Source organism: Poecile atricapillus, chromosome 3, assembly GCF_030490865.1.
Source record: "Poecile atricapillus isolate bPoeAtr1 chromosome 3, bPoeAtr1.hap1, whole genome shotgun sequence".
NCBI classification, from domain to species: Eukaryota; Metazoa; Chordata; class Aves; order Passeriformes; family Paridae; genus Poecile; species Poecile atricapillus.
In genome coordinates, this window is record NC_081251.1 from 18,964,631 (window position 1) to 18,977,606 (window position 12,976).

The 12,976-nt window shown below is 36.2% G+C and overlaps 1 protein-coding gene across 4 annotated transcripts in view; it reads left to right on the forward strand.

The window, feature by feature from the left end:
• The window catches only part of MYT1L (myelin transcription factor 1 like), a 127,814-nt gene that overhangs the window by 15,809 nt on the left and 99,029 nt on the right, over positions 1-12,976 (forward strand). For all 4 annotated transcript variants that reach the window (XM_058835117.1, XM_058835116.1, XM_058835113.1 and 1 more), the window contains exon 4: positions 9,351-9,721. In XM_058835117.1, coding sequence (XP_058691100.1) covers positions 9,351-9,721 — 371 coding nt within the window. The remainder of the gene's footprint in view (positions 1-9,350; positions 9,722-12,976) is intronic.

Consider the following 12,976-nt stretch of genomic DNA (forward strand, 5'->3'; position numbering starts at 1 on the left):
ACTTAAGTACATTCTAGAATGATAGTTTGACCTATTGTGTTGTGGTTAAATATAATCCATCAAGTCTATGTCTAAGGGTGTTGATTCTACTAATAGGTATCTAGCCGTGTTTTTAAATGATGGACAGTATAGCTACATGAACCACCTTTGATTCCAGCAGTTTATTTCCCATGGTTTTTGAATTCTTGAACATAGTGTGCTGAATTACTTAAAGGAAATCACATTTAAAATATTGGAATAGAAAGATTTCCTATAATGTTCAAGGCTCAAACATTGTGACTGTGCAAAAATATTTTGTAACTGATAGATGCACTCTTGTGGCATATTCTGACCCTTTCAGATTGGTCATGATTGATTGTGAACTTTTCCATTTTATGGTATTATAATGAAAAATAAATAAAATGCAATTTGCCTTCCCTCTACCTGTAAACAAAGTTGGCATTACCTCTGAGGCTGAAAACACAGGATACATACAAACCTGGACAGCTTTACATGATGCTTTTATTCAGCTCAATGTAGCCAACATAATTTTCATCTCTATGTAGAAAAATAAAAGGTTTTCTTTCGCAAGTTTTCTCTTCAAATTCATACTTTTTTTTTTTTTTTTTTTTTTTTTTTTTAACCACTTAGCAAAACTTGATTATATGCATTTCATCTAATGAATCAATGAGTCATTAAACCTGCGGTCTTCGCACTATCCTGCACTCCTTGATCGGCCCCAGTATTCAAGGATCTGGTTACAAGACATTATCAGTTGTCTCTCCTTGCTCTTGAACACACAGTTAAGTTGTGTATTTGCCTTCCTAAGATTAGAGGATAACTCCAGTGTCCAGTGTCTGACATTGGAACATACAGGTAGTCTTGAAAAGATTGTGAAGCTACAGAGGAGAGAATTATTCAAGTTAAGTGATACAGCAGCTGTGAAAAGGAAAGAAACAGGTTTTTGGGTTTCTCATTATGAAAGTATTATGGTACACGGTTTTACATTCTATTAGGTATTGTCTTTATTGAATCTGGACAGACAATTAAAAAGGAAAAGAGAGAGAAAAATTCTTGGACTTATCTCACTTTTAACAGATTCCTAAGTGTTAGAAATACAAGTTAATCACCAACACCTCCCTTTATTTTCACTATGCAAAGTGTCTAAGAAAGATAAGATGAATAGCCTCCCAGGAGCCTCCTGTTTCTCTGCCTTGAGTTATGAAGGTATCTTAGCATGACATGCATAGACTTAGGTTTTGGAAGCCATGGGGTAAACGAGAGATGATCCCCCATCAATGACATCATAAGTCATGAGCCAATCAGATATTATATTGATTTATTTGTGTATATATTTTTGAATAATCAACAACTGCAGGGCACATACTTTACTAACCTATGATGCCACATAACTTTTTAGTCTCATGATGTGTTACATATATTTTTGTGTCTTGCTTGAAATGAGTTCTCCATGGCTGAGAGATTCACCATATATTTGTACAGCATGTAGAAATACATTGCTGTGCCTCATTTTTTTTCACTGAACAGCTGTTGTGTTCAACCAATTAAATAAACTTGTTTGAATGGGTTAGTTATTGCAAAACTTAAAGTTTCCTTTTAGTTGTCATGTCCCAAGAGCAGAGGCTTTGGTGATGGGTGAAATGATCTCACCAGCCAGAGAGCAGGTTAGTTTCAGTGTTCCTCCCAGTAACACCAACTTGGAGTCTCAGTGATGGGGAGAAGCTTCACATGGAAGTGTGTAGAGACCAGTGAAATAAAAGATTCCTGCTTTGACTTAATTTACTGTGATGGTATTAACTACATCAAAGATACTCTAATTTATTTTGTTTAAAAATATATATTTCAATATCTGAATTTCTAAAAGAAAAAAAGTTCTTGATTCTTGAGCTCCATCATTTACTTCTGGCACATTCTATCTCGTATCATTTTTTACTTCTAACTCTTTTGGCAATGCTGGTTTTTAGGCACCAGTTTTTAAAATTCATTTAGTTAAATACTGCTATACACAGGTGGACCTGCATTATGTTCATGGCTATTCATATGTTTAATGAGGCTGTGACGTGAAAAAGGGTAGAGTTGGCTTTTAAAACTCTATGAAGAAAGTATCATGTCTTCCTTTGTCTTTTGAGATCCAGCATGCTTCTGGGCACTTCTGTAATTTTTCTTACTGTTTGGTAATGTGGAAGAGTAAATATTTGCATCTTCAGATGGAAAATCAGTTCTACATTTCACTCCTTCCTGTCACTGTAGCTTGTGCCTATTAAGGTAAATTAATAGTTTTCACTGAACCAAATTACTAGTATAAATACCTAAACTGAAAAGTCAACAAAGTTCTATATGGTACAAATAAATGAAGTAAAGATGGTGTGTTTTGATACTGCACACATAAAAGCATTTCCTGCTTATAAGAATCTGATTTATTTAATCAGAGGCAGAAACTCATGAGAAAGCCTGAAATACTGGAAAACTGTGGAGATGAGTTTATTGTGTTTTAAAAAAATATTTGTTAATTTAAATTATAATTTAAATACATAAAAGCATATTAATTTGGTCACACTTTTCCAAAAATATTTAAGCATGTAGAACCAGATTTTCTGAAGCACTGGCTCTGGATTAGTGCCTAATCCCAGCTGAGAAGATAGGGGTTTGGGCAGTCATTCTGTAAGTGGCCTTAAGTGCCACAGTGCTTGGCAGTGCAATGGTTTCAAGAAGCATGCCTGATTCTGGAACAGTATTCAAGGCTCTGGCTCAGTTGCCAGCAGGCTCCTGGAAAGCAGATTTGAGTAAGCCTGTCTTCTAGATCAGGATTCATAGCACATAGGATGCTAGCACAGGGAATTTAAATTCATCTCATTGGAAGCACCAAAATCAGTGTGTCCCAGCTCCATCTTCTATGCTGCAACTAACCATCTCTAAAATAAAACTCTCAAAATTCAATGTCTCACTTGAACTTTGACTTTTTCCATTTTCTCTTCTATAGTTTAAGTGATAGGACTTTAGCTTTCACAGCCAGGGAAGGTTTGACTCAACACCTCCCATATTCCATAAGAGTATGCAAGCATTGTATGGGACTTTTGTGGGGTAGGAAAGATTACTGACTAATGTGGCTTAGAAAAGTAATTTGTAATTTCCCACATGAAGCTTGACTTTACCACCTTGCAATTGCTGCTCATTGCTATAGCAAGTTGGCATACTTTAAGCAGTGTTCAAATATGGATGGAAAGTCATCTTCAGCTGAAGGAGTTTATTCTTGCAACTGAGTAGGCAAATCGCTAGGCTGGAATTAATCCCTTTGTCTGAATTTATTATAATTTTTTTATTCCTATCAATTTATTGATCCAACTTCACCAGGAGAGCTACTAGCTCTTCTTTGTAATAGTGCATAATCTGCTGGGAAAGGCTTACTACTGGAATGCACGGAATTCAAGCTGTAGGGTTTGCTGGAATCTAAATATTTATTTTTAGGTCAACTTCTGTCAACTGATGGTATCAGCCCTTTCAAGCTAATAGTCACTGCCTTGAGAATGATTTAAAGTCAGTGTTATGCAGATAAATTATATTTGCTTATTCTTAAAAGGCTGGATTTGTTAGAGGACTTATCTGATAAATGCCTGTTTTCTCAATATCCTACAACTCTTCATCTGGAGATCTGGACTTGGAAGTTATCTAGTCCAAACCAAAAGTAATACTTAACAATATCTAGTGGGACAAGTATAGATGCCTTGGGAACTTTCTGTCTGAAGCCTTAAGCAGAAGCTTGCTTCCAAGCATATTCTGCCTAATTTGCTATCTTAAAAACTGTATATGATAAAATTCTACCTCAAAACCACTTCAGATACTGAAGTACTTAATTTAGTCTTTCTGATAACCTCATTAGGTGTTTGTATAGCAAAGTTTTAGATTCTATTCCCTACCAAATGTTTTGGTTTCTGTTAAATTAAATCCTTGCATTAAAAAAAGAATGAGAACACTGTTACTGGGGACACTTTTTAGTTTGAAAAAGGTTTCATAAGGTTTTTCAAAGTCCTACTAAAAAAAAAAAAAGAAGATAACAATACTCCAAGAAAAAATATTATTCAGATTTAGAGCATAACATTGGTACTTTTCTTCCCTCATAGCATGAGGCATCTGAAATAACAGATTCAATAGAAAAGAGATACAACTAAAAAAACAATGCTGGTAAACATGGCACATAGGAATTGCTTTATCCAAACTGGGTATTTAAACCTGACTGAACTCTTAATAGTCATATAAGCTCCCTTTCTCATTTCCTCATTTTCGTCTAAGAGGAAAATCTCCAGATAAAGGTGTCATGTTCCAGCTTTGGTGTGCTAGTCGGCATATTGTGGAGGAAAAAATATTGGTCAGTAATCTGATTTATAAAATCCCTTGCATTTATTTATTTGGTCCTATACTATGTCTATTTAAATATATATGTTAATTGTTATAGATTAGAAATAATAACCATACTAATTATACTGAAAATTATATCAGTAATAAAATATATTAAAACTCAGCATGTTCAAGTCTAGAGAACAAATATTTATTTCCTGAACTATGCTTCTACTGAATGTATCAGTGGGTAGCATCATAAAGTTTTTAATGAAGAAAAATTGCATGATGTTAAAAAAATACCATAAGTCATCTTATAACTCAGGAGTATAAAGTGATATATTATTTCTTCCATTTTTTCAATTATTAATGTCTATATGTCCTCTTGGAGCTTATCACTATGAAATTCAACAATATTCTTTCCAGAAGAATTATTCATGACAGATTCCAAAAACCAGAGATGACTGAGACACACAGTAAAGCAGTGTAGAATATTCAAAAGTGTGTCTCAGGAAGCCCAGATATACACCCTGCTGCAAGCCAAGAGAGCTGAAGCGTGAGGAGAAAATAAAGCAAACACAGCTGACCAGGGAAATACAGGGAGCAATGAAAGAATGGATAAAGGCAGACACAACACATAAATCAATGGGGTCAATGCTCTGAGCAGGGATAAACAAGTCTAAAAATAACCAAATAAGAGGATGATCACAGAAGCCAAAATTGAAAATGTAGAGAAAATTGCAGAACCTGTAAGGACAAACAATAACAGATTTCACAAATATATGAGGAGCAAGAGGTTAGTGGGAGAGACTGTCATCTCTGTATGTGGGGAAGTCAGTGGCAGAGGCTGCTGGGAAGCCAGCACAGCACAGCCTTCCCTTGGTGTGCTCACTGGGAGACCACAGGGAGCTCGCCAGAAACAGAGGGAAGTTTCCTGGAGGCAGAATCTGAAAAATTAATGAAACAAAGGATGAGAGTGGAACAGGTTAAGAAAGAAAAAGGAGAAAATAGGGCAGCTTAACAGTAGGCTTCAGGTCTGGTGGCCTGTTTCCCAGGTTTCTGAAACACATGGGGATGTTTTTTTTTTAACTCTTTCAGTCTATGAAGGCTGCAGTACATGAGGGATATCTGGTAGAATATCTGGTACAAATTAATTAGGAGAGTTTATAAAAGCTGAGTTGAAGTTAACTAATGATAGGACAAGGAATAATGAATAGAAATTGGAAGAGAAGAAATTTAGGCTGAATATGAGGAAGAAATTCTTTGCTGTGAGAGTGGTAAGGTTGTGGATCCCCCCTCCCTGAAAGTGTTGAAGGCTACCTTGGACAAGGCGTTGAGAAATCTGGTCTAGTGGAAGGTGTCCCTGTCCATGGCAGATGGGTTGGAATAGATGGTTTTCAAGGTCCCTTCCAATCTAAACCATTCTGTGATTCTTTGAACTAGCATAAACCATTTTCTTGGAAAATGACATATTTAAGGTTGAATCCAACCATTAAAATATACAAACACTTGTTTCTTGTAGTTGCTGATGTATCCTCAGTTTTAATTCTATAAGCAAAGACACTGACAATAGATTAATAAAAATATAAACTAAAGTCAAAGTTCACAACTTTATTCGAATAGCTGAGTTCCAAATAGTTATTTAATAAGATTTATGAAAGTGTCAAAGTCATCAGACAAGTAACCTGAATTGATTTCCATTGCCAGTTATGAACTTTCCACGGGGCCCTGAATCCCAAGTAATGCCATAAATTCTCACAAACTTTATAAAATAGTGTATAGAAGACCATAAAGATGTGACAAAACACTAAAGATGACAAATAACATCAGTAACATCAACTTTCTACCTGTGACCAATAATTTGTATCTAAAAATTCATGCAATTCTTCTTAGTTGTCAAATACAAAAATTAAACTGCGCAAACCAAAATAGATGTATTTGTTATCCCCCTGTCCTCTGCCTCACTTCTTACACTTATGTGAATTCCAAAAGAGATTGTTTTGGGGCATTACTACATGAAAACTTCTACAGGTATTTAGTGTTCTCAAATGAGAAAAGACTAGAGCAGGATGGGATTAATGTTCTGGCTTTAGTGTGACAAAATGGCCATGGTTGGATGGGACTTTGAGCAACCTGATCTAGTGAAATGTGTCCCTGCTCATGGCAGGGGAGTTGGAATTAGATGATCTTTAAAGTCCAATCCAAGCCAAGCCATTCCATGATTCTGTGAAAGGTTCTAGTTTGTATGAATGCCAGTGGGGAAAAACGTTCACAGTTACACATCTATGGGTGCCCTTTTAGTTCAGAGCTGCCTGAAGTGTCATCAGTACCACTTACAAAGTTCTAAGAAGGTTATAATAAGAGAAGGGAAAATCCTGGGGATTTCTGGGGGTGAGCCTACTCACATCTTTGGAAATAAAGACCAGGATTTTGAGAACATACAATTTAACAAATAACAGCATTGAAGAAGCTGTGGTGATGGTACTATGCATCCAAAAGAGAAGGAACAGAAACCAAGAAAGCAAGACACATCCATTCAGTAAATGCTAACCTGTCTGCTTAAATCATATTGAACTGATACGCAAGTTTCTAAAACCTGCCTGAGCCTGAGGACATGATCAACTCTTGTTTTCCAGGATGCAGCCTCTGTTAGATACCTAAATGAAACAGATTCCTCCCTAATTATCCAGTCATTTTCCTGAGCACAACACACACTCTGAAATTCTAGTTGTGAGGAAAAATTAATCTGCCTTCTCTCAGAGCTCCATGCAGAGAGTTTAAATAGGCAGCTGCTGAAACCCCAGGAAAAAAAAAAAAAATAAACAGGGAAAGCACCAAAATAAACCTGCAGTGGTCAGAACTACAAGAAACAGTGCTTCCCTTTCGCCCCAGGTTTTATGCAGTATCCAGACCAGTGGAGATTGAATTCCTGTTTGTGCCTTGACTGTGATGATGTGGGATGATTTCCATGGAGATATGTCCTACATTTCCCCTTGATTCTAGGCAGCTGGGTCCTGACCAAGAGGAGGATTCACAGGACAAGAGTCAGGACAGGCATTTGGCATTGAACTGTAGTGGTGATCTAGAACAAGGATTTCTTCTATATTTATAGGTTTTACTTGAAGTGTCTTTAGATAGAAACAATTATAGGCCAAAGAGAAAACACCAGCAGCTTAGGGCTCCCTATTTTTTCAGGTTTGGGGCTCTTAAAATTAGTGAAGATTTGGGCTTTTGCTTGCGGGTTGCATCAGACTTTCTTGCTGCCAGGAGCACTGGGGCTCATCTTCCATAAGAGGATGCTCTTCCATCTAATATGCCTTCTGGATGGAGCATGGCTCTGGAGTCTGGAGGCTGTGGATTTATTCCCCCTCTAGCCTGCAGCAGTAGGTCTCAACTTTGACACAGGTATCTGGAATGCATATTCTGCTAGGATTACTACCCTACTCCCAAGTGAGGCATTGGAATCTGGCTAGATGGATGTACTTAAAATTCTCCATAGTGTTAATGGAGGCAGGTTTTTTTTAGGCATGCTGGACTAGACTTCAAAGACACCTATTGTCTCCACAGAGTGTTGCACAGAGAAGGTCTCCTGTAGCAGATTTTTTATGAATAACATCTTTTGTGACTCTTTATGTTCCTTAGATATGTGTGTGCCAGGCAGACTGTGAACAAGTGATTTGAAATTTAGGTAAGACAATACCTAAGTTAGGCACTTAAATAAAATGATTGGGTGCTTACATAGATTTGTTTTTACCTAAGTAGCAGTTTAAGTAATGGGGATGCGTAGCTGCTGGGATGCAATTAAATTAGACTGAGATCAAGACTATGAGGTTACCACATAGTGTAGTACTAAATGTGGTAAAGCACCAGACTTTTCAGTGGTCTGTCAACAGAATATGAAGCATTATTAGAGTGGAAGAAAATAAGAGATCCTTGGTGTATTCAGATAAAAGGAGAAAGAATATAACATGAAAAGGGTAAGTTATTAGTAGGTATGCAGAAAAGGTTATAAAGAACAGTTGAAATATCCCAAAACTAGTTAATCACAGGAAGAAGACTAAAAACTGATATAGCTTGAGTAATATTATAATCACACAATAAAAAAGTTCAAAGAGGGAGTTCTTTGAACAAAAAGTAATGAGTGTATGCAGTCACTGCACAGAAGATTATAGAGGCTACACAAAGGAGATCAGGTTCCACGAACACAGATTATGTAACCTTTGAGAAATAGTTGGCTACTCTGGTAGAGGATCAGGACTCAGAAATACTATTTCAGCTACAGTGCATTAAAATGATTGATAAGGAATTGGTACTCCATTTTGAAAAGTCCATCATTGACAAAATATTATGTTTATTATTTATTTTTATTTTTTTTAATATGAGGACACTTGTAACACTGGCCATGCTAATTATTGGGGTTGGTTGTGTTGGGGAGCTTGCTTTCTTATTTTTCCAGCTTTGTAGCATATAATAGAGAAAAGCAGTAGGGAATTTAAGAGTGATTCATTATTATTTTTGTATTAATATGTTATTATTTATAATAATAACAACCAGCGACATTCAAAGTATGATTTTTTTTTATTTAAACATCATTGAAACATAATTGCACACAGTCAAAATGCTGAACACTACAAAATTATGAAGCATTGCTTTATTCCTGAATGTTGTACTGCTAGCTATAGGTAGGACAAGATGGTTGTTTTTTTAACTATATTCATCTGCCTTAAAAAGGAGTGTAACATGTAGGAGATAAAAATGAATGAGAAGGAGAAACACGCTTGTACCACTTCTGAAACTGTTACGCTGCTGTATATGTGTGACATTTTCAGACAAATAATAGTCACTTGCATTTTCACAGGTTTTGTGTCCTCCCCCTTGGTCATCATTGCCTAAACATAACTTTGCTTTGAAAATATGCCTTTTGTGAACAGAGGCTAATCATGATAGAGAATTAGAATATATGACTAAATAAAATCTGGAGGATAGTGTAATAATTTGCATCTTTTATTTTTGAACAGTGTTTATGGCTGTCCATTGGCAAAAAAAAGAAAAACACAAGATAAGCAACCCCAAGAACCAGCCCCCAAAAGAAAACCCTTTGTGGTTAAAGCAGATAACTCTTCAGTAGATGAGTGCTATGAAACTGATGGAACAGAGGAAATGGATGAAAAGGAAGAGGAAGAAGAGGAAGAGGATGAAGAAGAGGAGGAATATTCTGATGATAATGAGGAGCAAGGTGACGAGGAGGAGGATGATGAGGAGATAGATCGAGAAGAAGAAGAGGAGATTGAGGAGGAAGAAGAGGAGGATGAAGAGGAAGGTGAAGATGTGGAGGATGAAGAGGAGGAGGAAGAAGAAGAGGAGGAAGAAGAGGAGGAGGAGGAAGAACGTGGTAATAATCAGAGTATTAGTAAAAAGTAAACAATGTGTGTTTTCTGGGTTAATCTTCTAGTGTGGTGTGTGAGGATTTAGCAGTTCAGTTCTCATTAAAGCTAATGGAAGTCATGCAGTTAAATCTCTCTGCTCCACACTGAAAATATACCCCACTGTGTTCTCTTAACATTTATTTTAATAAGTCTGTCTTCCAAATATTTTTAATACACCAGCACTCACATTTCAAACAAGGAGGGTGGAGGTGTGTTTGTGCTAAAAATGCTTGCATAAAATGTAATCCTAGTAGCGGATTAATGCATGCAGTTACCAGGAGAATATTCACGAAGGTACAAGCAAAGCATCAGCTACAGCTGGGTGCCTGTACTGATCATTTGCAAGGGTATTTGCTAGATCTATTTAAAGAATATCAACAATTGCCCACATAAATTCTGTCACAAGTTTTCAGATAATTTTAGTGAGAAAAATTGGACCTCTTCCCTTTGAAAATTTTGCCCTATACTTCCCTCTACCCCAAGAAACTATTCCAAGCTAACTCTTATAATATTCTTTAGTTCTTTTAGACTTGAATTTTGCGTGCTTTAGTTGATTTTATTAAAAATATAGTGAGTGACAGGTTTACATAGATAACATCTTTCTAAAGTTTATATATTTTTGTTATCATGCCATGGCATAAATGCCATTTAGACATACAGGTTACTGGTAGTAACCAAATTAATGCAATAGCAATGTGATTAGCCTATTCAACTTTCTCTTTTTTGGGATATTGGAACTTTTATAATACTTTCAAAATATGTAATCATTGTCCATTTACTCCTTATGCTGATGAAAGACATCATAATGCACTGGGGTGAAATGAAGGAATCATGCAAAAATTAATGAGCTATCTAAAAAGTATTTTGTTCCCATTTCCAGGGAACACGTTTTTGGTTGGGTAGATTCACCTTTCTAACCAATAAAAATATAAGAAAAGCTTTCAGCACTCCTCAGTTGGATTCCTCTTAGGAACCAGGTATGAAAGTTGTATGACTTTTGTTTCAGCATTCTGTAAGGTCAGAACATAAATCTGAAAGAAAAACTTTGGAAGTATTCTTTCCCTTTGGGTGAGATGGTGGCCAGCTGGGTGGCTATCAGAGTTTTCTCAGATACTGTATCTGTAGCATTTCCTTAATTGCCTGAATTTACCACAAAATTGGTAGAGGATAAATGGTCAGTCTTAAAAGTTGCATGAGTTTGATGCAAGAAGGAAATAATTTATTTTTGCAGGGAACTCTGCTGTTTCAGAACCTGGAAGAGAAGCTGTGTTAGTTCAGGCTGATGTGCAACTGCTGTTGCTCTCTTGATGAACAAGTGCAGGATGTCCAGCAGTTTCTTTAAAAATAGCAGTGACTAAGTTTGTTGGTGCTTAGATTATGGTGCAACTGCTGCTGTGATTTCAGCTGACATTAAAAACTTTGAATCTACACTATCAAAAATGATGAAAGGGGGGGAAAAAACCCAAAAAAACCTAAAGCAAAACTCAAGAGCTCAAGAAAATTGCTTCTGGCAAGCCAGCAGGCTTGATACACAGTTTATTTTTCTATGATAATGAAACACAGTGGTTTACTTATTCCAACACAGTTACACATGCAGTTAGTGGTCCTAATCAATGTGAAGAGGCTGACATTGTTTTTTGACTGCTTTGCTTCCATATATAGTAGGCTGTGGTTAAGAACTGCAAAAAATTTACAAAGGTACTTCTATTGGCTGCTCTGCATATTACTTAAACTTACACAGGTCAAGTTTTTCTTAGGAACTTATGCTATTCCAGTAATAAAACAAATGTACATTAATAAATAAATGTATGTTCTATCTAAATGATTAGTCATTAAGAAAAATACCTCATGAAATCAGTGAAGTGATAATAGAATTTTATCTGAAAAATATTTCATGATGTTTTTGAGTATCAGCATAGTAATCAGTATACAAAAGTCCCAGTTAGAGCAGAGATGATTCACAAGGAAGAGTCTCTCACAATTAATTAGGAAGGTAATATGGAGTTCCTTATGTCTATGCCAAAGAGTAGAGTGTGATAACAGTTTGGTTTTGTTGAGGTCTAGAGACTAATCAATAAATCATATTTTTTTAAATAGTTTCTTTCCTATTGTTTCAAATGTTTCACTTTATCCTGCTTGTAGCGTAAGCTGCATTGATAGAATCTGGACTGTTGATTTTCCAGAAACATAAGGTGCAAAATCAGATATCCTTAAACTACATGGTCTGAATATGACTCTTGCCTTTTATCTACTCACTATATGGAAAATTAGAACTGTCAGCTATGCGTTTAGTTGTCTCAATTACTTGCTGCTCACACAAGGCTCACTATAATATTGTACCAAACCACCTTATAAGTCACCTTAGCAGGAAGTCTTAATGTCTTACAGTATTCCTGTGCCTAGAAACAAAATGCAGAATTGTCCACTGGTCATCAAGATGCCTACACAGTTCTCATAAAGGTTTCTGTCACTAGTGCTGTAGATCATAGCAATTCAGAAAATTTCCAGAAGTAGTCTAGGTGAACAAAGCAGTTAAAATAATAAATATTGGTGACAGAAGAATTCCATCAGTGAGTACAGGATAGGACTATAGGGGTAGAAATGGGGAAGGGGGGAAGGGAGAGGGTAGGATGGTAAGGGTAAGGTTTTTTACCTCAGGCATGTCACTGGTGAGTCATTACCCATTCCTTTTTTGTTCAAAGGAATGGGAATTTTGGATGGGGTTCTCAGCAGATATACATAGTATATAGGCAATATAGATAAACAGTTCCTTTTGGAAATACTTGGGCATTCACTGAAACCATCACAGCCTTTTTGGAAATCGCATCTTTGTAGCCTTTCCATTGGTGATCTAAAGGACTTGGAAAACACAGATGTATTTTAATAGTCTGATACATCTCAAAATAACAATTTAAAACTACAAGGAAAAAAACCAACCAAACTTTTTTTGATGAGTTTTAAATTCTGTGCATGTACTTCTGTACACAATCCACTGAACCAAAATTCATGTTTTAAACTCCATCGATGGCTAGCATATCTTCTAAATTTCCATTAAATCTGAATCTCTTTGAAGAGCAAGTATTTATCCATCTGTCTGTGAAGAGACTTGAGAAGCCCTTATGTTCAACACAGCCACTAAAGGAAAGATGAATCTTTCTGATTTCCCTTCTGTCCCAGGAAAACAGGAAAGATAGAGATGACCTGTGTTACCTGTGATA